This window comes from Bos taurus, chromosome 16 (genome assembly GCF_002263795.3).
Source record: "Bos taurus isolate L1 Dominette 01449 registration number 42190680 breed Hereford chromosome 16, ARS-UCD2.0, whole genome shotgun sequence".
NCBI classification, from domain to species: Eukaryota; Metazoa; Chordata; class Mammalia; order Artiodactyla; family Bovidae; genus Bos; species Bos taurus.
The window spans coordinates 51441206-51466346 of NC_037343.1; the positions used below are offsets into that span (position 1 = coordinate 51441206).

Consider the following 25141-nt stretch of genomic DNA (forward strand, 5'->3'; position numbering starts at 1 on the left):
GCCACCTATTCCTTAGATGAGCCCCAAGCCCTTCCAAAGCCCCTATTCCCAGTGTAACCAGCTGCCCCAACTCCCCAGATCCCAAAGAAAGTTGTCAATGCAGCTCAGGATGAGAGCTGGCCACCATCCTCCCACCCATCCCCCTAGCCCATGGACAGGCTTCTGGGGACTCAGGCATTCAGAAAACAACCCATGGTCTTCCAAGAAGATGCAGCTAATGGCCTGTCCGTAACCCTGCCTGTCCCCTAATCTTTGGGCTGAGGAAGGGGACCTCAGCCAGCAGAGGCAGGGTCACTTGGGTCCAAGAGGCAGTCACACCCGCAGACACATACAGTTGTTGAGGAAGAGTAGCACCGCGAAGCCAAGCGTGGCCGTGGCCAGGAGGATCAAGCAGACGTTACACGGGATCATGAAATACCGCACCAGGACGGAGACCCCGTGCCGCTGCCGGCGGTCCCGCTCCAGCAGCAGTGGAGGCATGACCCAGGCTCCTCAGCCCCCACTCTTGAGGTGTGGGGCTTCTCACGGGGTGCCCTTGGGCCTCTTCCGTGCCACTCTCTCCATTCTTGGACCCCTGGGGCAGTTGACAGCCGCTCTATTCTCAAAGCTCAGCTCCAGTCACAGCCAGGGAGTGGGAAGCACCAGCCCCCTCCACAGCCCTTGAGGCTCATAATGGGTGTGCAGAATTCTCCTGGAGCAGAATCCCAAAATTGGACTCGGAGGGAGGCGGAGGAACAACCAAGGGCCAGCACCACCCCTGCTGTCCACACCGGTCAGGGCCTGGGCCAGAGGCTCTGGCAGCTCTCGGCCGGGCTCCAGCTGTGCTCAGTCTTCCCAGAGCCAGCCTCGGTAGTCCCACAGCCCCGGATCCTGCCGGCCCGGCAGCCTGGGAGAGGCTGGTCCGAGAGGGACTAGCGGCGATCGGCCCTTCGCCCAGGACTCAGCTAGGCGCGGGGCGGCGGGTCCCAGCTGCTCAGTCCCCAGCAGAGGCGGGAGCGGCGACGGCAGCGAGCGGGAGGAGCGAGCGCGCGTCCGGAGAGAAGAAAGAGCCGGCTGCCGAGGGCCGCGCCCGCTCCCCGCGCCCAGGCCGGGGCTGAGGCGGTGAGTGTGGGGCGAGGGGCACCGCTGAGCGAGGGCGGGGAGCAGAGACAAAGGAAGACGCCTCCGGGGACCCCAGCGTCCGCGGGGAGTCGCGGCTTGCGCCGCAAGAAGGATGGGGCGGATGAGGACTGGAAGGCGGCGGCACAAAAGGGAACGCATGGGCTGGGAGTGCTGGGGGGCGGCTGTGGGGACCGGAGCTGGAAGGGAGCAGGGTCCGGGGAGGGCGCAGAGGTGGGGCGCTGAGGCTATGGAGGGTGCAGGGTCGGGCTGGGGAGCCGGGGGTCGGGGTGGGAGATGAAAGGGAGTGGAGGCTGGAGCTGGAGACACAGGTGTGGGGGTGGGGTGGGGGGGTTGCAGAGAGGGTGCGAGTAGGTGGGCGAGAGTGGGGCGGGACAGGGACGGGTTCCCTCCCGCTCCCAACCGGTTGGGCTGTCTTGTGCGTGTGAGTGACGGCGCGGCGGAGTGTCTGTCTGAGTCCCCGCAGCGGGGCTCGGCCTGCACCAAAGACCCGATTCTGGGCTGCAGGCTGCGTGTCACCGCGGGTGCGTGTCAATGTCTCTGCTTCTGCTGGCCCCACCCTGGTACTGTGGGGGTAGCATCTCCAAGTACATATACACAGGTGGGAATTGGGCTGGGTTCAATTCAGAGGGTGGGCCACCCCACCCTAGGAACTGACATCAGCACCTCAAATTATCCCCGCACTCCCAACTTGAGTCCGCAAGGAAAGAGGATCATGCAAATGAGTCCCATGTAAATAAGCGTTATGCAAATAGCCGGGGCTCCAAGCCCGGTCCCAGGCCCGGAGCGCCCCCCAGAGGCAGTCCAGGAAAGTCGGGACCGTGACGTCACAGCGGGCCAGGGCGCGCAGCCCACCTGGCACTCGCGTCCTCCCCACCACGTGTCCAGTCGCCTCACGATCACGTCCCTGGAGTTCTCCCACACACACCCCGCTCACTCCCTCCTCGTCAGGTGGGGTCTTCACACCCCCCAACCATCCTCGGCTGGGACAACCACCTGCCAGCTAGCTCTCAGTTCTGTCAGGTCCATCTCCTTGGACTCCTTTCCGTCCCACGGCCCGGCACACTGCTGCCAAACCCCAGCGGGGTCAGCCCACCCTGTCCGGGTCCCCCATCACCCACGGCAGAGAAGCCCTGGAACCTAGGGTTCTACTGAAACTTGCAGGAAAAGCCAATACACAAAGAGCGACAATGCACCCAGAGCAGCAATCAGTCAGGCTACTTGGAGACCCTGCTCTTGGCTGTCCTCACTCTCTCCTCAGAGGGGCCTCCCACCCTCTCACCTCACCCTGGCACTGCCCACACCACACTGATACTGGCGGTGCCCCAGACTGGGAGCACCCAGGGCAGGGTCTGACTTTTTATCTCCTCCAGGCAGGGCTTGGCCCAGAGCCCAGAACATGGTGTGGTGAGTTCAGGCAGTGACACATTTCCCGTTTACTTTTCACTGCAGCCCCCCTAGGACTGCAATCTGATCCCTTGATTTGGGGAGGGGTCCACAGTCAGTGCTACGAGTTAAACCATGGACTTGCCCACTGAACACATGCCTGTACAGGAGCCCTATTTGCTGCTGCCACTGCAGCTGTGGAGCATCATGGGTGGGCCATGGGAGGGAACCAGAATGTGGGAGGGGTAAGGCCTGGGATGGGGGGGCGGGAGCGGGGAAGCCTCCCCCAGGCAGAGATCCTGGAATCTGCCCGCAAATGGGCTGGCCTTAGATGCTCCCATGGTGGTGGTGCTGGGTGCCCTGTCGGGCTTGGCCTGGGGTAAAGGCAACCACATGCAGCCTGGTCCCTTTCAGCTCCAGTCTGAGCCCCTACAGGGGTTGGATGCCTTCAGAGAGACAAAGGGCCATTGAGGCCTCAGATCCAGTCGAGGGGGAGGGGGGCTCAGGCTACTCCGGCTATTTTGGGATCTCCAGACTCAAAGTCATTCAGCCTTGACCGGCCCACGCAGGCTAGGTCCCGGGAAGAGAGGATAAACCAAGCCAAGAATCAGACCCTCTCCAGGCTTAAACACAGCAACATGCTACTGCTCACGTGTACACACACACTCCATGTTCCAGGTCTCCCATATGCGGACATACGTACAACCACTCACTCAAGTCTGCACAGGCACTGTGCAGTCACACACACACCTGTGTGCATACACACTGCACACCTTCATGCAATGCAAAATTTGCCCCTCATCCACACAGCACACATCGGGTGTACCCCCACATACACGCGTGTGGTTGGGCCCCTCCAGACGCTTCCCTTGCCCTGCGAGGAAGACCGGGAACGAAGTCCACAGAGAATATGAAGTCCCACCTACTGGCCTCCCTCTGATCCCTTTCGCTCTGTAGGGGAGGGGCCGGCGCGCTCCAAAAGGATGGGGTGGGAGTGGGGTGGCACCGCCCTCCCGGCAGCAGACACACTCTACGCATGCGCACACACCTTTGCTGTGGGGACCTCCGCCAGTCTCCACTCCTGGGCCCTCGAGGGTACCCCGCTAGTGTGTAAAGTGTATCCAACAGTCGAGTGCCAGGCGGCCTCCAGCCACAGGTGTCTGGCCGCCCTGGCGGGGGAGGGGAAGAGGATGGGGCAGGGCGGCCCCCTCCCCCAGCCTCCTAGAGTCGGGTCTCAGGGCCATCCCCTCCCCCTCGGCCTCAGCAGACAATGGGCGTTTCACAGCGGGACGTCGCTGTTGGACTGGGGCCAACCGCTGGGAAGGAGGCGGCGTGCAGCCCGGCCCCGATCGCCCCCTCAGGTGAGGCTAAGGCCGGGAGGGGCCCACTTGAGTCCGCGGGCTGTATGCCCACCCACGAGCCCCGGGCAGGGCCCACACTGCTGGTTAGCCCGCGCTGTCGGGAGGTGGCATTAAGTGAGAGCTTGTGGAAGAATTGGGGCTGGGTCGCAGGGCAGCGGCCGCTGACCCCGGCACCCCTCCTCCTTCATTACTCAGCATTCATCCTGCCCGGCCCCGGCCAAACTCCTCCGGGGGTGGGCTCAGTGCAGGAGGCAGGTGCCGAGTCGGGTGAGCTCTTTGCCCCTGGAAGGTTACCCTGTAGCAGAGATTGCCCTAGATCGCAGCATCTACGTGGGGGATGACTGTACAGAGACCCGAAGGATGGGGTCGAGGGATTTGCACATCCAGGCAGAGCCAACTACAGAGGCCCAGTAAAAACAAGCTCAGGAGACTGCACGAGACCAGGAGAAGCCAGCCTGGTGAGGTCTCAGGGAAACAAGGGCCAAGGCCAGACCCGCAGGCCTGGGGAACCCAGGGCCGGGACGCCTGCCAAGACAGGCTTCAGCCACCAGGGGGCGCCAGCCGAACAGAGGAGGGGGTAGTAGACACCTGGAGAAAAGGTAGAGCCCACCAGGCTCCTCCATCCATGGGATTCTCCAGGCAAGGGTACTGGAATGGGTTGCCATTTCCTTCTCCAGGGGATCTTCCCGACCCAGGGATCGAACCCAGGACTGCCACATTGTAGGCAGATACGTCTGAGCCACCAGGGAAATCAAAGGTAGGGCAGCTGTCCCCAACCTTTTTGGTACCAGAGACCAGTTTTGTGGAAGACAGTTTTTCCACGAATTTGGAGTTGGGTGGGGAGAGGCTTGGGGATGATTCAGACGCATTACGTTCATTATGCCGCCACTGATCTCACAGGAGGCAAAGCTCAGCTGGTAATGCCAAAATGGGGAGCAGCTGTAAACACAGATGAAATTTCGCTTGTTCACCAGCACTCCGACCCCTCACCTCTTGCTGTGTGGTCTGAATCCTAACAGGCCACTGACCAGTAGCGGTCCATGGCCTCAGGGTTGGGGACCCCTGAGGTAGGGGATGGGGTGGAGCTAGCTGATCCATACCTTCTGTCCCTCCCCTCTAGGACAGCCCCAAATCCATCTCTTTCGGCCAGGTCCTGCCCATGTCTAGGAGGAAACAGAAAGCTGGAGGAGCCAGGGTGGCAACCAGGTGTGGTCAGTGCCGGTGAGTCAGGAGACCCTGTATTCCTGCTGAGGGCCATGGCCAGGCCAAGAGAGATGCACAGTCCAGCACAAAGGTCTGAGTTGGGGGGCGGTGCTTCTTGGAGGTATTGACCAGCTGGATGTCAAGATGAAGAGGAGTGGCAGACAGACACCTATTGGTGAAGGAGGAAACAGACAGACCAGGCTCCATCTTGAAAGCAGGACTCCATCTTGGGCTGGACTGTGGACTCTGAGCTATATGCCCAGTATCTATGGAAACGACACACCAACTGGAAAACCAGACCCCCCGGATGGAAGAGTCCCAGGGCTCGTTCCTAGACTCTCTGTTACCTAAAATACCCTAATTATCTGTGTAACCAAATAAAATCATAAATTCTATTATGCTTATTGGGGTATGCCACAGGGCTATTGATAATTGTCCACTGTTAACTACCTAGGCTTAAGGCATATGAATCAAGGGTTAACTTTGATTGTATCTTTCTTTTCCTTTGTTCAGACTAGTTTCAGGGAATTTGAGGAGGTGGGTTTGGGCACATACACTTAGGGTATATAGTGAAGTCGCTCAGTTGTGTCTGACTCTTTGCGACCCTATGGACTGTAGCCTACCAGGATCCTCCCTCCATGGAATTCTCCAGGCAAGAGTACTGGAGTGGGTTGCCATTTCCTTCTCCAGGGGATCTTCCCGACCCAGGGTATATAAGGTTTTCAGAAAAACTGGTCGGGGTCCTTGGCTAAGAGGAGACTCTGCCTTGGGCCCGCTGGTGTAATAAACTGCACTCCACTATCTGCATTGTCCTTCTGAGTGAGTTTGTTTCCCAGAACGTGTGGCTACAACATTTGGTGCGTTGGCCGGGAAACTCCTCACTTTGAGGAGACAAGTCCCATTTGGGACTACTCTGAGGCCTTGTGGCTCAAATCTTCTAGAGGGGGGAAGGCACCTCGCCCTTCTGGAAGGATTCTGCTTCTCAATGCCCGGACCTTTCATGTTAGCAGGTAGTGGATGGCAGCAGGGGAACTGAGTGCTCAGGTGAGGAGGAACCCACCCAGCAAGGTGGAAGAGGGGGCCTGATCACCGCCCTGGGAGGGACTAGAAGGGGCACAGACCCACAGGAGCCTGGAATAGGCAGGTGGCAACGATTGCTTGGTACACAGGTTGATGAGTGTGTTAGGGCTTAGGAAGGAAACTTGTGAAGGTCATTTAGGAGGTGGTGTCCATGCCATCTTGGGGAAAATTATTACCAAGCAATTGCCAGGGGATTTTTAGGAGAAGAAACTTGGTTTCTGTGTGCTCGTATTCTGCCCTCCCCAAGGAGATGTCCCATCTGCTATGAAATTCTTGACCCCCTCGGAATTCTCAGGATAGGAGGGGGATACATAAGTGAGTACGAATTGGCTTTTCCAGAGATGGCCTGGGACATGGGATATTTAACCCATCTGTATTTTCATCCGCACCTGATCAAGCCCACCGAGGCAGAATGGACTTTAAAAGTTAAGGGAGAAACAATCTTGGATCACGTGGTGGTCTGGTTTGGTTGTGCTGACCGGCAGGTGAAGACATGCCAATCCCCCTTCTCCCTCTGGGATCTGGCAGGTAAGGCTTTTCTCACCCCTATTAGGAAGGTGGCAGAATGGCAATTTAAGTGTCATTGAGTGGAAATATCAGAAGTACATAGGGTACTGAGAACTTCGTAGACAGAACGAAAGGAAAAGTAGAAGGTCCGAGAAGGTAAGCAAGATGAGGGGAAGTGAATCTAAGGCAACTGTATTGGAGTGCATGATTAAAAATTTAAAGAAGGGATTTGGAGGAGACTGGCCACCTCATGCAAAGAGTTCACTCACTGGAAAAGACTCTGATGCTGGGAGGGACTGGGGGCAGGAGGAGAAGGGGATGACAGAGGATGAGATGGCTGGATGGCATCACCAACTTGATGGAGGTGAGTTTGAGTGAACTCCAGGAGTTGGTGATGGACAGGGAGGCCTGGCATGCTGCAATTCATGGGGTCGCAAAGAGTTGGACACGACTGAGCAACTGAACTGAACTGAACGGGGTGAAGATGAAGCCTAACCGCCTCCACATACTCTGTGAGGTCGAATGGCCCCCTATGGGAGTAGGATGGCCACCAGAGAACACCATGAACTTAAAAATAGTGGAAGCCGTCTATACAGTAATCACAGGAGAGCCCGGACACCTGGATCAATATCCATATATTGACTCATGGCTAGGGTTAGCTCAAGACCCTCCTACTTGGACAAGGTTCTGTATCCAGAAGGGAAAGGGGAAAATATTAATGGCACAAAAATTGACTGATGATAAAAAAGGAAATTTTACAGGATTTGGACGGAAATGACCTGACCCCTCCCCCATACTGGATAATGACACGCCTGCCTCCCAGTGCTCCACCAGGACCGGAGGCCACCTTACTGCCCCATCCAGGGCCAGGTGAAGTTCCTGCAGCAGCCACTGCTCTTCCACCAGCTCTCCCGGAGTTCGTAGAGCTGCCGTTTCGGCAGGCTCCAATCCCAGCAATGGAGACCTCTGGTCAATGTCCCCAGAATTCCACCTCAGCTGGACCTCCTAGATTGTATCCACCTCTCCCGGTGAGTACTGATGGGAAGGGGGAACAAAACACAGCAATTAGACAGAGGCTGCACTCCACCAAGGAACAGGGGGAAAGAACCCCACTACAGATGCCCCTTAGAAAGCTACAACAGCCTCCAGTTCAGGACACATGGGGCACTACCATCAGCCCCTGTAGCCTATTATTACTAGCCATTTTCCTCTACGAATATATTAAACTGGCAGAGACACACTCCACCATACTCCGGGGAGCACAAGCCGTGATTAGGCTATTAGAGACTATTTTTCGAACCCACCGCCCTACATAGGATGACATAATCCAACTACTAGTCTCCCTTTTCAGCACTGAGGAAAGACACAGGATCCTAACTGAGGCCAGAAAATGGTTAAGAAAAATAGCACCTGCTGCTGCTGCTACTGCTGCTAAGTCGCTTCAGTCGTGTCCAACTCTGTGCGACCCCAGAGACGGCAGCCCACCAGGCTCCCCCGTCCCTGGGATTCTGCAGGCAAGAACACTGGAGTGGGTTGCCATTTCCTTCTCCAATGCATGAAAGTGAAAAGTGAAAGTGAAGTCGCTCAGTCGTGTCCGACTCTTAGCGACCCCATGGACTGTAGCCCACCAGGCTCCTCCGTCCATGGGATTTTCCAGGCAAGAGTACTGGAGTGGGGTGCCATTGCCTTCTCCGAAATGGCACCTGAGGGTACCGCAAACCCGCAGCGGTGGGCAGAACTAGCCACCCCGGATGAGAGGCCCAACTGGGACTGTAACACAGAGGAAGGGAGGGGCCACCTGGAGAGTTATCGGGTGGCTATTTTACAAGGTCTCAAGAGGGGGGCCCGAAAAGCTATAAGTATCACAAAACCCTCTGAAGTGATTCAAAGGGAAAGCGAATCACCCTGAGTTCTGCGAAAGACTATGCGAGGCCTATAGACTTTATACGCCAATAGACCCAGCCAGAGGCTGCTGGGTCTCAGATGGTGATAAATGCAGCCTTGTGTCTCTAGCCTACCCTGAAAATGTCAGATGGGGGGACACCAAGTGACTCATGAGTTTTTATACATCCCTGAATGCCCAGTACCTTTGTTAGGAAGAGACTTGCTGTCTAAATTGGGGGAACAAGTCACTGTCTCCCCAAGAAAGACCCACTGTTCGAGTGGGCTTAACCACCTATTTACTCTTCCTCTCAGTAACCCCTCAAGATGAAGGGAGATTGCACGATCTCCCAGAAGGGAAACCGGACAGGCTCAATGGTCAAGAGAGAGAGTTAACTCAACAATTCCCTGAGGTCTGGGCAGAAGACAACCCCCCCAGGCTTGCAAAACAAGTCCCAGTGGTAATAAAACTCAAACCCAGTACAGTTACATCAGCACCCGCCTTGGGCCTGCCAGACCTTGCTAAGCCATTTACTCTTTACATGACTGAAAAGGACAAGGTGGCTATAGGAGTGTTGTCCCAGACTATGGGGACATGGGACAGACCTGTGACTTACCTCTAATCAGCTGGACAGTGTTGCTACTGGGTGGCTGGGATGCTTACAGGCAGTTGCCTTACTGGTCCAGGATGCAACCAAGCTGACTTTGGGCCAAGATTTGTTTGTAAAAGTCCCACATGAGGTCAACACTCTCCTGCAAGGGGACCTCCATAAATGGCTGTCAACATCCCAGATTACTCAGTACCAGGGACTGTTATGTGAGAACCCCCATGTTACTACTGAGCCTTGTCAGGCCCTGAATCTGGCCACTCTCCTTCCTGTGGGAGAAGGTGGGCCCTCACATGATCGCAAGGAAATATGCCAGCAGACCTGACTTGAGAGACCAGCCAATCCCGGACCCAGATTCGGTCGTGTACACCAATAGCACCAGCCTGGTGAAACAAGGACAATGACTGTCAGGATATGCAGTGGTCACAGAAGAAACCATTGTTGAGGCTCCCTCTCTGCCACCACACTGCTCCATTCAACAGGCTGAACTATATGCTCTAATCCAGGCCCTCCAGCTGTCAAAAGGTAAGAAGACAAACCTTGACACAGACTCCAGGTATGCTTTTGCCACACTACAGGGCTCTGTATAAGGAGAGAGGCCTTTGACAGCTAGTGAAAAAGATAAAAAATAAGGAAGAAATTAAGACCCTATTAGATGCTGCCTGGGAACCAGAAAGGATTGCAGTCATACACTGCTGAGAACGTCAAAAAGAGGATACTCCCCGGGCTCAGGGAACAGACTGGCAGATAAGACCGCTAAACAAGCAGCCAAGGGCTTGGGGGTGACAAGTGAAGCCCCTGTTAAAGCTTTCATATTGGCGGAGCTACCTGAGCTAACACTAGACTCTCCAAAATACACTGAAGCTCAAAACCAACTAGCCAAAGCAGAAGGGGCCATCAAGACTGAAAAGGGATAGTGGGAATTGCCAAGTGGCAAATTATGGGTACCGGAGGAGCTGGCACCCACTCTGGTAAGCCAAACACACCAAGCGACCCATCTATGCCATGATAAACTGGAAGAGATAATTTGAAACTATTTCTTTGTTCCCCTCCTCTCTTCCCCATGCAGGACAAAATCTCAGAACTGCACTGCCTGCTTACAGGCCAATGCTGCCTGTTGGCACAGACAGAAACCTGCAGGGATTCAGGTAAAAGGCACGCTGCCCTTTGAACACCTGGAAGTGGACTTCCCTGAAATGAAACCTCACGGACACTACCATTACCTGCTGGTCACAGTATGTACGTTCTCAGGATGGGTAGAAGCTTTTCCTACCCTCACTGAAAGAGCATCAAAAGTAGCCCGGTGCCTGCTTAGGGAGATAGTTCCCAGATTTGGATTTCCTACCAGCATTGGATCGGACAATGGCCCGGCTTTTGTAGCTGTTTTAGTATAACCAAGTAAGCAAAACTTTAAACATCAAGTGGAAATTACATACAGCATATAGGCCCCAGAGTTCTGGGATGGTGGAAGGAACCAGCCGGACACTTAGAGACACTCTCCAAGTGGATCTTGGAGACTGACGGTTCCTGGGTGGACTTGTTTCTGACGGGTCTGCTCAGACTCAGGATGACCCCACAGTCCCATGAATCGTCTCTGTACAAAATTGTGTATGGGAGGCCCCCTCCCATAATAAAACAGGTGTCAACAAATTTGCCTCAGGTAAGGGGAGATGAGATTTCACAGCAGATGGAACAACTGGGTAAGGTAATAAATCAGGTAACTAAGTTTGTACAAGAAAAGGTGCCGTTCCCCCTTGGGGAACAGATTCACGAATTTGTGCCCAGGGATCGGGTGTGGTCAAGGACTGGAAACACGACTCCTTGGCCCCACATTGGAAGGGTCCATATGCTGTTGTTCTAACCAGCCCTACTGCAGTTAAAGTTGCAGGTGTCACTCCCTGGATCCTCCACATGAGGCTGAAGAGAGCATACCATGCAGACCCGGAGGACGCCGAGTGGACTGTGCAGAGGGACCCCTCTGATCCCCATGAAACCAAGATCATCTTAAAGAAGAAACAGAGATGAAGCTCTACAATCAACTGCTGCTACAAGGACTTGCTGCTATCATCTTGAGATTGACCACAGTTTCAGTACAAAGAGGGACCTGTGCTATAATTAAAGTTGAATGTTGTGTGTATATTCCTGATTTATCTGGCTATAGATCAGCTACCCTAGATGACATGAAAGGTCAGGTAAAAGTTATGTCTGATACATCTTCCTTTTTGGACTTCGGTCCTATGTTGGGTGAAGGGTGATTGGTGGAAAACTATATTTACCATTGTTATAGTTGCCTTCATAGTTCTGCTTTGTGGACCCTTTATTTTACAATGTATTATGAACTCTGTAACCCAAAGGTTGATGTCGTTCTCCCAAATTGGAGGTCGGAGAGTCAGGGTGCAATAAATCCCTATGAATGATGCTCATACTATGAGTTAAGAGCATGAAGAGGAGGGATGAAGGAGGAAACAGACAGACCAGGCTCCATCTTGAAAGCAGGACTCCATCTTGGGCCGGACTGTGGACTTTGAGCTATATGCCCAGTATCTATGGAAACGACACACCAACTGGAAAACCAGACCCCTCCGGATGGAAGAGCCCCAGGGCTCGTTCCTAGACTCTCTGTTACCTAAAGAATACCCTAATTATCTGTGTAACCGCATAGAATCATAAATTCTATTATGCTTATTGGGGTATGATCACAGGCCTATTAATAATGGTCCACTGTTAACTACCTAGGCTTAAGGCATATGAATCACAGGTTAACTTTGACTGTATCTTTCTTTTCCTCTGTTCAGACTAGTTTCAGGGAATTTGGGGAGGTGGGTTTGGGCACGTACACTTAGGGTATATAAGGTTTTCAGAAAAACTGGTCGGGGTCCTTGGCTAAGAGGAGACTCTGCCTTGGGCCCGCCGGTGTAATAAACTGCACTCCGTTATTTGCATTGTGCTTCTGAGTGAGTGTGTTTCCCAGAACGCATGGCTACAACATTGGAACCAAGAGAAGCTGGGAACAAAGGGACAGAAAGACCGACCAGACAGGAGAGAGCCGCGTGGGTAGCTGCAGCAGCCCTTCTAGTGGTCCTGTGAGGGCCTGCTGCTAGGTCCTGCGTGGACGGGTGGGTGAGGAAGGAACTGATGGCTGGATTCACGAGTGGACTCTAGCAAGCTTCACTTCCCCCCCTCTAGGAACAGGGGTGGACATACATCCTTTCCCCACTTGTGGGTCAGGACAGGCCATAATCTGGCCCAGATGTTGTGCCTTTATTTCTCCCCAATGTACATAGAAATCATGTACCTGTTGCCAGAGGGACAGGTGCCTCAGGGAGCCACAACAGGTTGCCTGCTTCTGGGCCTGGTATGCAGAGGGGGCAGTGCAGAGGAAGTTGCTAAGAGGAGAGGTAGGGAGCTTCAGGCCCACCTCACATCAAAGGCAGACCCACCTCTCCTGACCTGCCCTGCTCCCTAACTTAGCCAGACACAGGGTCCAGCAGGCGTGAGGGGACAGGGAACCCAAGTGATCCCAGGGACTCTTCCTGTTCAATGCAGCCCTTCCATCTCTGGCATTGAGAAACCCAGCGGCAGAGCCCACAGGAGCAGGGGCCCAGCTCTCTGCCGGGGATGGGGTGGTGGGAGGGGAGCACAGCTGGACACTGGGGCAGCAGGCAGGAGACGGCACCCACAGAGGGCCCACAGCCCTGTTCCCAGAACTCTGGGACACAAGCCAAGGTTGCCGGCTACCATCCCATTGGCAGAGCATCTGCAGGGTCCCCTCCCCAGGCTGAGTCCTGCGATACAAGGGTGGCAGGAACCACAGGCCACCAGCTGGAGTTTCAACCAGAACTGTTGTGTGGTGGTTGGTACACCTGAGGTTGCAGGCACACGTGCATACAAATGTACACACACACACATGTGCAGGCCACACAGCTGGAAACAGCCGGCTGCCTGTGAGGAAAGAGAGCTTGCCCCTCCCATGCCTCAGTGGGAGGGGAGGTGGGAGGGACCATCTTCCCCTTCCCAGGTCCAGCTGTAAGCAGCCCCTAGCAGGGGGCCTTCCTCAGAGGAAGTTCTCAGGATCTGCTCTGGAGGGAGAGGCCCCTTTGAGGGGAGCTTCCCTCCCCATTGGAAGCTCCACCAGAGGCCAGGTCACCCCTCCCCGGTTCCCAGCCACAGCCTAGAATAGGGCCCAGATCCCTCCTGAGCCCCCTGTAGCCTATGGGGACACAGTACTCTCTGATGAGCTGGGTCAATCTCATCAGGGTAGCTGTCACTAACTCTCATTTCTGAGATCCCTTTTTCTCTTTGTGAGAGGTGGGCGCTTCCTGGGACTCTGGAGTGTTAAGTGCTATTGGGGCTACTTCAGGGATTGTGCCTGCAGCCCCCAGCTTGCTGGGCTGGGCCTCAGGGGCCTGTGTGGGGAGCCACAGTTCCCCTATCCCAATGCTGAGGGGGTTGCTGGGGCCAGCAGAGCAGTTCAGGCCTCTGGGCTGGGAGGGAGGGCAGCTGGCCTGGGCCTTCTGGTGAAGGCAAAGGACTTGGGGGGCAGGGGCAGGAGAGAGGTCAATTTCAGCAGCTGTCTTCCACCCCACTGTGGTGATGGGGTGGGGGCAGGCTTTGATTCTCAGGGGATTGGGGGATTAACCCTTTAAGAAGGAAGCAAAACAGGCTGGAGGAGGCTGTGCAGGGCAAGCAACAGTTGGCTAGATCTACAACCCTGAAGTCTGGGCTCACGCCCCTGCTAACCTTACCTGGGGCAGCCCCATCCCACCCTCTGCACTCTCCCTACCTCAGTCTGAAAGGATTGGTGGGGCAGGGGGCTAGAGCCCCAGATCCAGACCAGCTAGCCCTGACCAGGCGATCCAGTTCTTCCCAGCACCCCAGAGAGGCTGCGAGCACCTCCATGGCTCTGCCTTCCTTCCACAGGCAGGCCCCACTGGAATCTACTCTGTCCAGAGCCCTGCGGAAGGCAGGTACAGACAGCAGGGGAGAGGACAGTTTCAAAACAACTTTTTTTTTTTTCCATTTCCAATCTGCTGGGGAGTATGGAGGCGGGGGCTCTTCTCTGGGTGGGGAGCAGGGTGATGGGGTGGGGTCTGGAAAAAGTCAGGAGCTGTTTCCACCAGCTCAGGCCTGCGGGAAAGGAGCGCACTGCCTTGAAGTGATGGATCCAATGCCCTTTGATTTCAGCAGCAACCCCCTCCCCACCCCCCACCACGCCCCAAGCTCCTGGGGCCGCCCCAGTGAGGGTATCAGCCAGCCCGCTGTGGTCCCACAAGCCCATGCTCTCGGAGACTTCCTACCGGGGACCCTAGGTGAGAGAGGACAGTGCAGGAGCAGGCCACGCTCCACCTGAGCAGATGCCCCGCCCCCAGTGGCTGGAAGGAAGGAGAAAGCCCAGGCGCGCAGCCTCCAGCCTGGGCCTGCCCCAGCTCCAAGGACCTGCCTGGGGGAGGGGCTGAGGACGGCACTGGGGCGGGTCTGGAGGGGGTGGGGTGAGAACTTACGTCTGGAAGAGGGAAACAGGGACAGGAAGAAGCCACCTCCCCCCTCGGCAGGGAGGAATGTGGGGGAGTAGGGCGGGCTCAGGACTTGGGGGTACAGAAGCTAAATGCCAGACAGCAGAGGGAGCCAGCTCTAGCCCTGAGGAAGCCAGCCCTGGAACCTGCCCTGGGCTCCTACCTGCCCCGCTTTGCTCTGCGGAGCCAGTCCCTGTCTGGGGGTGTCTGTGTCCACATCCGGCTCCCAGGCCACAGGGCCTGCACCAAGGCCAAGGCCGGCGGCCCGGGACCCAGCATCTCTCTAGCCTGAGATATAGCCTAGGACTACCTTCCCCAAAGGCCCAAGACTGGCGTGAAGGCCCAAAGGCTAGCGTGGCAGGGAGGAAGGGAGGGTGCTCACTGGAATCAGGCAGGCCAGTCTAGGCTGTGGCCACCAGGACCCCCGGCTTCAGGACTGGGCAGGGCTGGGCTGGACTAATGCCAGACTCTCCGACCCTGTTCCTGTGCCAGGCCCGGAGAGGGCAGACAACACTTCCTTTCTCTGCTCTTGGCTCGGAGTTCGGGAGGGAAAGGCCTGGGGAAGGACCCCAAGCCTGCATCCCTCCTAGGGAATTCAGGGGGGCCCAAGGACCAGTCTTTATTAGGTGGGGGAGAGGAGGGTGGTGGGAGTGTACAAGTGTACAAGTCCAGACCAGGGTATAGTGGCCAAAGGCTGGAGGAGATGCCCGCTCAGCTGCCAGCCTGGGCAGCTCATGATGCGTGGGCAGCTGGCACTGGAAGAGGCCAGGCCACTTCCCTGACAAAGCAGGGCGTGAGGGTCTCCTTCCTTCCTGGAGCAAACCCGCAGTCTCCTTCACCCACAAGTGGTGCAGAGGGAGGGACACATACCTGTCTCAGTTATGCTCGGAATGTGGCTCCCCAGGCAGAGGATTGGGGAGGAGCTTCCTGGGGACTGGAGGTTGGGGAAGGGGCCCAGAGCCAGGAAGACCCTGCAGGCCCTAAGGGAGAAACTGAGGAAGGCGAGCCCAGTGGAGCTGGGGACCAGGTATGCCTCCCAGCAACAGGTACCCCTGCAGGAAGCAGGGTCCAGGTGGGGATGAGGTGGGGGCATCTAGGGGGGTGGGCCTCCAGGATGTGTCCCCTGACCTTGGCTCCTGTGGGCCTTTTAGGGGCAGGGGACATTTGTGATAGAGACACAGGTCTTGGGGTGACCTCCACAATCAGTAGCTTCACAGCCTTCACTCGGGGCCCTGAGGGACGGGGGCAGCTATGGGGCCCCAAGGAAGAGAAAAGGGTCAGGGTCAGATGAGAGGTCATTGTAGCTCAAGCTCGGCCCATCCCTAACCCTACCCCCCATGCTAAGGTGAGGCTTGGCTCCCTGGAGAGCCTGGGGTGGGGTCAGAGGTCTTTATCTCTTACAGAATGGGAGGTATCGCTTACAGAATGGGAGGCAGGCCCTTCTCCTGCCTGCTCCCTGCTGTGGGAGGTGGGAAGAGGGCTGTGTCTTCCTCAAGCCTGGCACCAACTCCTGGGAGCCTTGTCCTTCAGGCTTTGGGGATCCTTAGAGGGAGGCACCCCATCTAATCTACCCTCTCCCTGGCCCCCTGCCCCTTATGGCACTGCTTTCCTTCCAAAGAAGGGATCCGTGTCACTGGCTCAAAACTTCCAGGGCTCCCCAGAGCCTTACAGTGGACCCCAAGCTTCTCATTCTGGGTCCCTCCCTCCCTGGGGGCCTCCCCTCCACCACCATGCCCACACTGGCCCAGCTGGAGCTGGGGGCCTAGACTGGTCCCTATCCGGGGTAGCCAGCAGACAGCAGATGAAGTCTCACTGGGGGCTCTCTCTGCAGACCCTCCTTTCCAGGGGTCCTGTGCCCAGGCTGACATATCCAGAGCCAGGGCCTGGCCTGGGTAGAATAGGACCTGGCAAGATGGCAGACCCTCTTCTGCCTAGGGTGGCCCCCCTGCCACATGCCCTCTGACCCCACAGACCCTCGAACTAGACCCTTCCAGCTATGGAGTTAATGACTTGTCTTCTTGATCTTGCAGAAACAGATTTTCTGCAGCCTGACCCCTCTTCCCACCTCTCATTAGTCTCCAACTCATCCTCCAAAACTGGGGATCACACCCTACAACCTGCCTCCTCTCCATGCCACTCTCCCATATTTCCCCTAGAGTAAAGCTTCCAAAGCACAGTCAGGGTCTCCAGTCCTCACCTGGTGGGAGGGCTATGCTGGGACCCCTCAGCTATGCTAGTGCTGGGAAGGGACCAGGGACACAGCCCTGCTGGCATCTCTGTGCGATGTTGCATCAGGACCATAGATGCAATCCCAGGAGCAAATGACTGCAGGCCGAGCAGGATGCTACAGGGCTCTCCACTTCAGGTTCCACACCTCGCCACACACACACACAGTCTGCCCCAGGCCAGATGAGTCCACCATCCAGGATCCCACAAAAGCAAGCCAGCACCACAGGAGTTAAGTTGGGTAGAAGATGGAACTTCCCTACCGGCCAACAGAGCAAGTCACAGGGACAGGGTCGCCTTCCCAGGACAGGAAGTCAGGGACCCTTCCTGCTGCCCTGGGAGGAAGCGATCTCTCCACCTCCTCCCATACATCCCTCCCCAGGCAGCCATGAGGGGACAGACAGGATGTGAGGGCGACAGGCAGTTCCTACTTCTCCCTGCTACATTCCTCAGCCAAGGATCTCAGCCCCCAACTGGGATTCTCCTGGGGTGAAGGGGATGGGTGAGCCATCATGTGAGGGAGGGTTGCTCTTGAGCCATTCAGAATAGACACATGGGGACAGCAGACAAGGAAAGATGCTCCACCTCTGTCAGGGGATCCCACAACCCCTCAAACTCCTAGAAGCAGCTCACTCCACATAACTGTCCCTTCCCAGAAATGGCAGGCCTCTGGGAACACATAACAGGGTAGCCTCCCCTCCAGCACAATCTTTAAGCCCCACCCCAAAGGCTCAACATCTGGGCCCCGTCTAGACATGTGTTCGGGCTTCTGCAGAACACAAACAACTGGTGTTCGTTCACCTGGTTCCAGCCTCTTTCCTAGAACAGGGAACTCCAGGAAGGGGCGTGCAGAGCTGGGGAGGCGGAGGGAAGAATGGGAGGCCTATCCCTTTGCAGGTCTGAGACTCCAAGATGACAGATAGTGGCAACACTAGGGCCAGGGTGGGGAGTGCTGCTTATGTTAAGAGTCTGGAGCTGAGGTGGCCAGGAAACCAGGGAGCCAGGACCCAGAAAAGGAGGTCGGACCACAAGATGCCATGTGCCCTAGCCTAGGACAAGCTCCCTTCTGCCCCCAAGGCACCTGCTCTGCTCGGCCCCACACACACCTTCCACACAGTGCTCGACCTCCTCCAGGTTCCGCAGGGTGATGCGCATGAGGCTGGAGTTTAGCATCAGCTCATTCTTGTGGGCGGGCCACAGGTATGGCGGGGCAGGGTTCACAAAGAAGATCCTGGTGTCTCCAGTGGACACCTGGTTGTCACAGATGAGGGGGTCTCCGAAGCCGCCAATCACCACTTTGTTGCCTCCGTCCAGCAGGCTTTCCTGGGCCACCACATCTTTGCCCTTCAGGTACCGCCAGACCCGAACCTAGGGTGGACATGAGGGGGTGTTCAATTGTCGGCGGTTCTCTTCTAACTGGGTGGAGCGGGGGAGATGGCCACAGAGGCCAGAGGCAGACACCAGACTGGTGCCTGGACTTTTCCTTCTTTTCCCACCTCATTTGCTCAGGCCAGATGTCCGGAGTATACCCAAACCCTGGGCAGATATGTGGAGTCAGTGCCCCAACCCCCCAGGAGGAAGCTGCAGGGAAGCACACACACATGACAGACGCCACTGCCCTTGTTATACTCCAGGATACCTGGCCTGAGAACACACCCCTTCCCTCAAGAAGCAGCTCCCTAACCCTCAGGTTTAGATGACCCCAGCCACCCCAGTTCTAAATGTCACACCTCACAGCCTTCCACACCTTACTCTCCCTGTCAACCCACCCAGTACTTGGGCCCACCTCTGGAAAGAGTCAGGAGCAACTAACATGGATGATGAAGTTTCAAGGTGACGGGCTCTGAGCTCAAGGCTCCTGTCCAGCTTGGCTCCATGCAGCCCTGTGGGTGGGCTAAGACACGGTCCAGCCAGGAGGTGAAAGACCCCTCCTCCTGCAAGGCTCCTACAGTGAGTGCTGCCAAGGCAGCCTGTGAACCACAAAATCAAGTTTGGGCAGCACAGGGCAGCCCCACCCTCCACACTCTGCTCTTGGGGCCCTGAGGGCACCTGCTCAGACAAACCAAGCCCTGGGGTGCCCACAGACTACTGGCAGTGGGGGCAGGAGGGCCACAGGCACTGCAGGCAGAATGAGCTGCCCTAAAGGAATAGGCCCATGGGGACTGCCCGGGAATGCTGTCCCTGAGAAAAAACACCCCTTTCTTCAGGATCTATGGGGGCCGGGACTTCTGGAAAGAGGAGTGAAAGACAACAGTGGCCCGTCCACCTGGCCACCCCTGCTGGGAGCCTTGGGTCTGCAAAATCTACAGGGACTCCCTCCACCCTCCAGTGGCCCAGGGATGGTGGGGCTGCCAGCTCTTCCCCCGCCCCCCATGCCTAGATACAGAGTAGGCTCTGGAAGGCCAATAACCAGCAGGGGAGAGCTGGGCGGCTTTCATCGCCTCCCCCCACCCCAGCCACACCCAGGAGCAGCGGGGAGGAAGTCGGGAAAATCCTGCAGGGACTTGGCAAAGTGCCCTGGCTGTGGTGGAGGGGAGGGGGCCTGGCGGGGGATCCCAGCTGTAGTCAGCACAGGCCAGTCTGAAAGGAGCTGCCACCCCTCCCCATCTCCAAGGAAGAGGAATGATCCGATTTCTGGTCAGGGAGGTGGTTTTAGGGGCCAGAGAGGGGCAGGGGCCTGGGTCCCTTCAGTCCTCCCTAGGAACAGATTGTGGGAAAAAAACCACCAGACCTACCCCGGGAGCTCCCAGATTCAACTGAAGGAGAGGCCAGGCAAGGCCCCTCTCCCTAAGGCCAGGGGAGATACAGCTCTCCCAGGAGCGGATGGGGCACCTGCCCTGCACCCCCCGCACTTGAGGCTCAGCAACGGCCCCGCCCACTTCTCTGCTCTGGCCCCACACCCATCACTGCAGCAAGCCCCACCAGGACCCCCGCGGTTGGGAGATTAGGTGTGCACCCCTCCTCTCTCTCCGGACCACCCATTCTCACCTCTGCGGAGAGGGCGACAGCACTGACCACAGGCCAAATCACCACCTCCATCCCAAGCAGAAAGCGTCACCTCCCCTCGTCCCCTTTCCTTTGGCCGGTGGGGAGGGGGCGCGGTAGCCGAACATTCTCCGGGGGGCGGGGCGCACTTGTTTCCAGTAAGGGAGTGGGTTTGGGGTGAAGGAGCAGACACTATCGGGTCTCCAGGGCCCGGGCACCGCGAGCGGGACTGCAGCGGCACCGCAGGAACTTTCCCTCCGGCGCTCGCGAGTTTTCTCAGACCCGCACCCGCCCCCCACCCCTCCCACCGGGGGTCGGCGGTCGCTAAGGGAGCAGGAGCCGGAGCTGGTGCTGCGGAACGTCTGGGGCTCGTTCCCACGTCCCGGGACGGGGGTCTCAGCGCGCGGCCGGCATCGCGACGGGAAGACCTCCGGGCTAGGGGTCCGGGATCGCGGGGGAAGGGCCCCCAACCAGGGCTTCTAGAAGGGTCTGAAGGGGCTCAGGGTCCCGGGGGTCCCCAGGGGGCCCACCTTGCACGAGTATGTGTGCTGCACCGGGTCCACGTTGAGGATCTCCTCCACGGTGCCGGTGAGCACCACGTTCGCCTCCTCCTCGCGCCGCTCCAGCGCGCGTTCGGGGCACGTCCCGTCGGCGCTGGGCAGGGCGCGCACGGCCACCACCAGGAGCAGCAGCAAAGGCTGCAGCAGGGCCCGGCTGAACGGCCGAAAGCTGGCCATGGCGCGGGCAGAGGACGGCGGAAGGCGGCCGGAGCAAGCGCACGGACCGGGCCGCGCCGGGGACTGGACTGGACAGGACGGGACGCAGCTCGGGGGAGGTGGCGGGAGCGCGGGCGGTGCGGGGGCGGGCCTTGGGGCAGCACCACCCCCTTCCAGCCCCCACCCCCCACCCCCCCGGCCCGCCCGCCCCCGGCCCTCCCGGCGTCCTGCGACCCGCGGCAGCCGCGAACAAAGCGCCGGGAAAGCGGCGCCGGGCGGAGGCCTGGCTGGGGGAGGGAGGGGGCCGGTCTAGGTTTGGCCAAGGTGGGTGGTGGGCCTGGCCAGGCCGAGGGGCGGGGTTGGGGCGGGCTCGAGGGTGCTCTCCCTGCTGTGGCGCACTCCCACGGACGCCCCTCCCCCGTTCGCGCGGACGTTCCACCCCCCCGCCCCCCCGCCAGGAAATGCGGCTGAAATCGGGTTAATGCATAATCTGGAGACGACGTGACGGGACTTCCAAGGGGCTCCAGGCTGCGCCAGGGCTGGGGCGGCGGGGGCTCCCTGGCCGCAAGAAGGGGCTGCCAGATCCGAGGCCCTGCGGCCCCTCGCGCCCTAAAGGGCTGCGCCCCTCCCCCGGCGAGAGGAACCTGACGGGGGATCCTAGCCCCTCACAGGAACTGGGGACGGAAGCTCGGCCGCCCGGGACCACCGGCCACCGGGGACCAATGCGGGCTGGGAGCTGCGGCGATTGGTCGCAGCGAAGCGCAGCCCCGCCCACCTCGCGATCCCGGGTCGGCTCCCGGCCCTCTGCAGGGCTGCGGGCTCCCCCTGTTGACTGAGGTGGGAATAGCAGCAGCGATGGACGGCCAGCCACGCCCCCTTCCCAGCTCCCCCAAGGCTCTTCTCCAACCATTCCCGCTACTTCTCCAACCATTCCCGCTGGGTCCAGGGGGTAAACTGAGATCCAGAGTGTGCAAATTAGAGCCCGACTTAGCTGAAGATGGTGGGAATGGGAGGAGAGGAGATCCCTTCTGTTCCTCCAGGGCTGAGTCTGCTGCACACCCCCTCATCCAAGCCAACCACAGATCTCTGAGCCAGAGGCCATGAAGGGTGAGCAGCCCAGAGGCATCTTGGAGAAGGACCCTACCTCGCCCAGACCCTGCTGAGGGGATTCAAGAAAGGAGGGTGTCACCGAGAGGGCGTGCTCACACTTGTTAAGTTACAGTATGACAAAGAGGTGAGGGTGGGGGCCCAGGAAATGAGGCTAGAGCCAGGAGTCCCCCTACACACACACACACACACACACACACACACACACACACACACCTGCGTGTCTACATAAGTGTCACAGGCAAGCCAGACCTGGGGGTCCCCCAGCTCAGATGCAAACTCCCACAGATCAGAAAGAAGGGGTCTGGGTCTCCAGCCAAATGCCCCTGAAGAGTCCGAAAGCTGAGATCTGAGTGTCCCCAGAGTCATGGACTTTGGCCCAAGAGGTATAGGTTCTGTGTCCCCCTCCCTGCCCACCGCATTCTGTCCAAGGCTGACTCACTTGGGAAACTGGCACAGAAAGAAGCATCTAGTGTGGAAGCAGGTGTAGTTTGTTCCCCTCCCATCCATGTGAACAACAGGAACCCCCATCCTGGGTGCCCCCTCACCTGCTGGCTATGGCCCTTCCATGATGTGAACTCTGAAGGAGCAGCTCACCCTAATGGTGATGTGTGTGCCCAAGGCCCAGTCCCCAATTCCCTCCAGACCAATGAAGGCTGGACAGTGTATTCTGATGGGTCCTGGAGGCCCTCAGCCTCCAGCTGGTGTGGGGGAACCTCCCTTACCACTGGCCAAGGCAGGCCCTAGGGACTCAGCCCCTCACCGCTTCCAGGGACACTCACTGTGTGGCCTTTGGGACCCAGCCAGGCCTTTTCCCTCCCTCTGCTATCTGCTGACCCAGCTGTGAAGGTGGAGACCAGTTGTGCAGGGCTGACTGAGGCTCAACCGGAAGACAGGGATGGGCTTCAACAGACCTGCCTCTTTTTATTTCTCTAGAAGTTAATTTCCCAAAGAGGTGGGGACACATCTTCAGTTTCTCCAGAGGGTCACCATTTTGATCCCACAGGGTTTGTCCCTTAACTTGGCCACCCTAGCCTGGTGACCACTCAGTGACCCTGAGTCCCCTCACCCACTCCCTCCTCCACCCTTCCCCCAATCTCACCAGAAGGGTGCCGAATGGAGGGCTGATGACATGGGGTGCTGGCCAGGGTGGAATGAACACTTCACATTTGGCTTTGCTACAACTTTATTCACTGCGCTGCATGGGGAGCCCTCCCTAAGGCCCTCCTGGCCCTTCCCTACCCACCCCGAAGACGTAGATTCATGAACACGGTGCACCCCTTCATGAGGCCGTATTCCTCCAGCGGGTGCTCATCATCCATGGGCCTCCCTTCAAAAGACAGCCAGAACTGGTCTGCTTGTACACGCTCCTTTTGGCACACCTGCTGCTTGAGCTCAGCCACAGTCTGCTTCAGCTGGACCTCATAGGGGCTGCTGCGACCCTTGTCGTTCCTCACCAGGATGGAGATGCAGTTCTGCACCACCAGCAGGACGGTGCTGCCAGCTCTCAGGCCCTGGAGGACAAGGGGCACCCCTTCCTGCAGCACCTCCCTGCTGTCAAGGTGGGCCAGGCGCTGCTGGAAAGCAGGCACATTGATCTTCTGGGCGATGAACTGCTTCAGCTCGGATACCGTCATGGAGTCCCTCAGAGGCACCAGGATCTCCTGGCCCCCTAGCATCTTCACCGTCAGGTCCCCGCCCTGTGGGCATCACACAGATTCAGAAGTCCTGGGACTACTGCACGTGTAGCACTGGCAGTGGGACGAGTGTCAGACCCCGGGGATGCAGCTCCCTCCTCTCCACCCTTCCCACCCACGGAGATGGGGACCCCAGGCACTGGAGAGTGCAAGGGAGCAGAAGAGCTACTACCCACAATCTTCATGTCAACTCTCCAATAAAATACCCCCCTGCCCTGTGCTGATCCCAAGGGATCTCAGAGTTGGCGGCTGGGCAGAAGCCACCTTTCAGGACCCAGACCCTGATTTTAGAAAGAGCCCTGTCCCTCCCCTCACACTTAGGGAACCGGATGCTTTGAGTAGCTCTACCTGCCTGTGCATAGTAGGCATTCTTCCCCTGGGAGATGCCACCAGGCAGGGGAATACAGAGCCCCACCTGTCAAACCCGCCTCACCACTCACCATGGCCGTGGGTTCTGGTGCCAGGCTCTCTGCAGACACTGGTTGGCTGCGGCTGCCTCTCTGCTCTCGGCTCTCTTCAGCCCTGGCAGCTCAGCCCTTTAATAGCCTGAGCAAACCACGTCAGAGTTACATAGGCTAATTCAGCTTCAGTTTCGGTTTCCTTTTCCCAGGACAGCCCCAGAGTGAGAAACAGAAACAAAACAATGCCGATGATGATGACCCGAGGAACTGAGGTGGGCTGGGCAGGGGGGCTTTCCACCTGACCAGCTGGGTCTGGGACTGTGATAGCACTCCCACCTCTAGGATTGAGTGTTCAGAAATCCCTGCATGTTCCACACCTTGGGTCCTTTCCAAGATGCACACACATCATAATAACATGAGCTAAGAATTAGAAACTTTCACTTTCCATTTACCAATTTGTGAAATTACTAACCTTGAAAAATATTGCCAGGGTTAATTCCAAAATAACAAAACATTGACAATCTATTCAGAGATAATCACTTTGTGTTTATGACAATATATGTTCAGATTGTTTTAATGAAAAAGAATGTATCTTTTCTATAAAAATGAACTCATGGACACTCTTGAGAAAGTGAAAATACTACACAAAATGGGGGAAAATATTTGCAATCCATGTGTCAGATAAGAGTCTAGTATCTGCAACATATAAGGAACTTTTACAACTTAACAACTAAAAGATAAGCAACTCAATTAAAAGTTGGGCAAATGACTTAAATAGACATTTTAAAATAGAAAATACATAAATGGCCAAGAGCCACATGAAAAGATGTTCAACATCTTTGGAAATGATGGGAACCAGGGAAATGCAAATCAAAACCAGATGTACTGTGTCACACCCCCTAGCATGAATATAATAATAATTAAAAAGTGAATAATAAGTGTTGGTGAAGATGTCAAAAAAATGGAATCTTCATACATTGCTGATGGGATTGTGAAATGATGTAGCCACTGCGGAAAACAGTCTAGTCATTCCTCAAAAGGTTAAATAGAATTTTCATATGACCCAGCAATTCCACAACTAGGGTATGCCCACAGAACTGACAACAGGTGTTCAAACAAATGCTCACACCCAAATGTTAACAGCAGCTCTAGTCATAGAATGGTTGAAATGGGGGGTGGAACCAAACCCATCAGCAGCTGGAGGCACAAAGTGTGGTGCCTCCTTATAGTAGAATGCTCCTCAGCCATAACCAAGGATGGAGCACTGACACAGGCTGCGGTGTGAATGGAGCTCAGTGACAAATAACAGACACAGGACACAAAGCATGTGATTCGACTGATATGAAATGTC

The 25141-nt window shown here is 57.0% G+C and overlaps 2 protein-coding genes and 1 long non-coding RNA gene across 8 annotated transcripts in view; 1 reads left to right on the forward strand and 2 right to left on the reverse strand.

Moving 5' to 3' along the window:
• Positions 1–20676, reverse strand: part of AGRN (agrin) — a 39252-nt gene extending 18576 nt beyond the window's left edge. For 2 of the 4 annotated variants that reach the window (XM_002694193.6, XM_005217205.5), the window contains exons 1-2: positions 20400–20676; positions 17991–18252 (exon numbers count right to left, since the gene is read on the reverse strand). In XM_002694193.6, the coding sequence (XP_002694239.1) occupies positions 17991–18252; positions 20400–20606 (469 nt within the window). In that variant the 5' untranslated portion in view covers positions 20607–20676. Of the gene's footprint in view, positions 1–332; positions 7319–17990; positions 18253–20399 lie in introns of those variants that run through there. The other 2 variants (XM_024976824.2, XM_005217206.5) reach the window with 1 other exon arrangement.
• LOC104974468 (uncharacterized) lies at positions 788–12087 on the forward strand. Of its 3 annotated transcripts, none has more exons than XR_009490873.1 (4): positions 788–1101; positions 3770–3866; positions 4544–4623; positions 4987–12087. It is a non-coding gene; the product is annotated as an uncharacterized lncRNA (long non-coding RNA). The 3 variants fall into 3 exon arrangements; XR_009490874.1 differs by having other exon boundaries at positions 3773–3866; XR_009490872.1 differs by lacking the exon at positions 788–1101 and having other exon boundaries at positions 3790–3866; positions 4987–7684; positions 10215–12087.
• A 2187-nt stretch (positions 20677–22863) lies between the features above and the next one.
• ISG15 (ISG15 ubiquitin like modifier) lies at positions 22864–23891 on the reverse strand. Its single transcript, NM_174366.1, has 2 exons — positions 23830–23891; positions 22864–23392 (listed from the first exon to the last, which is right to left on the reverse strand). Exons 1-2 carry the CDS (start codon positions 23830–23832, stop codon positions 22931–22933), a joined length of 465 nt encoding a protein of 154 aa, NP_776791.1. The 5' UTR covers positions 23833–23891; the 3' UTR covers positions 22864–22930.
• Between the last annotated feature and the right edge of the window lie 1250 nt (positions 23892–25141).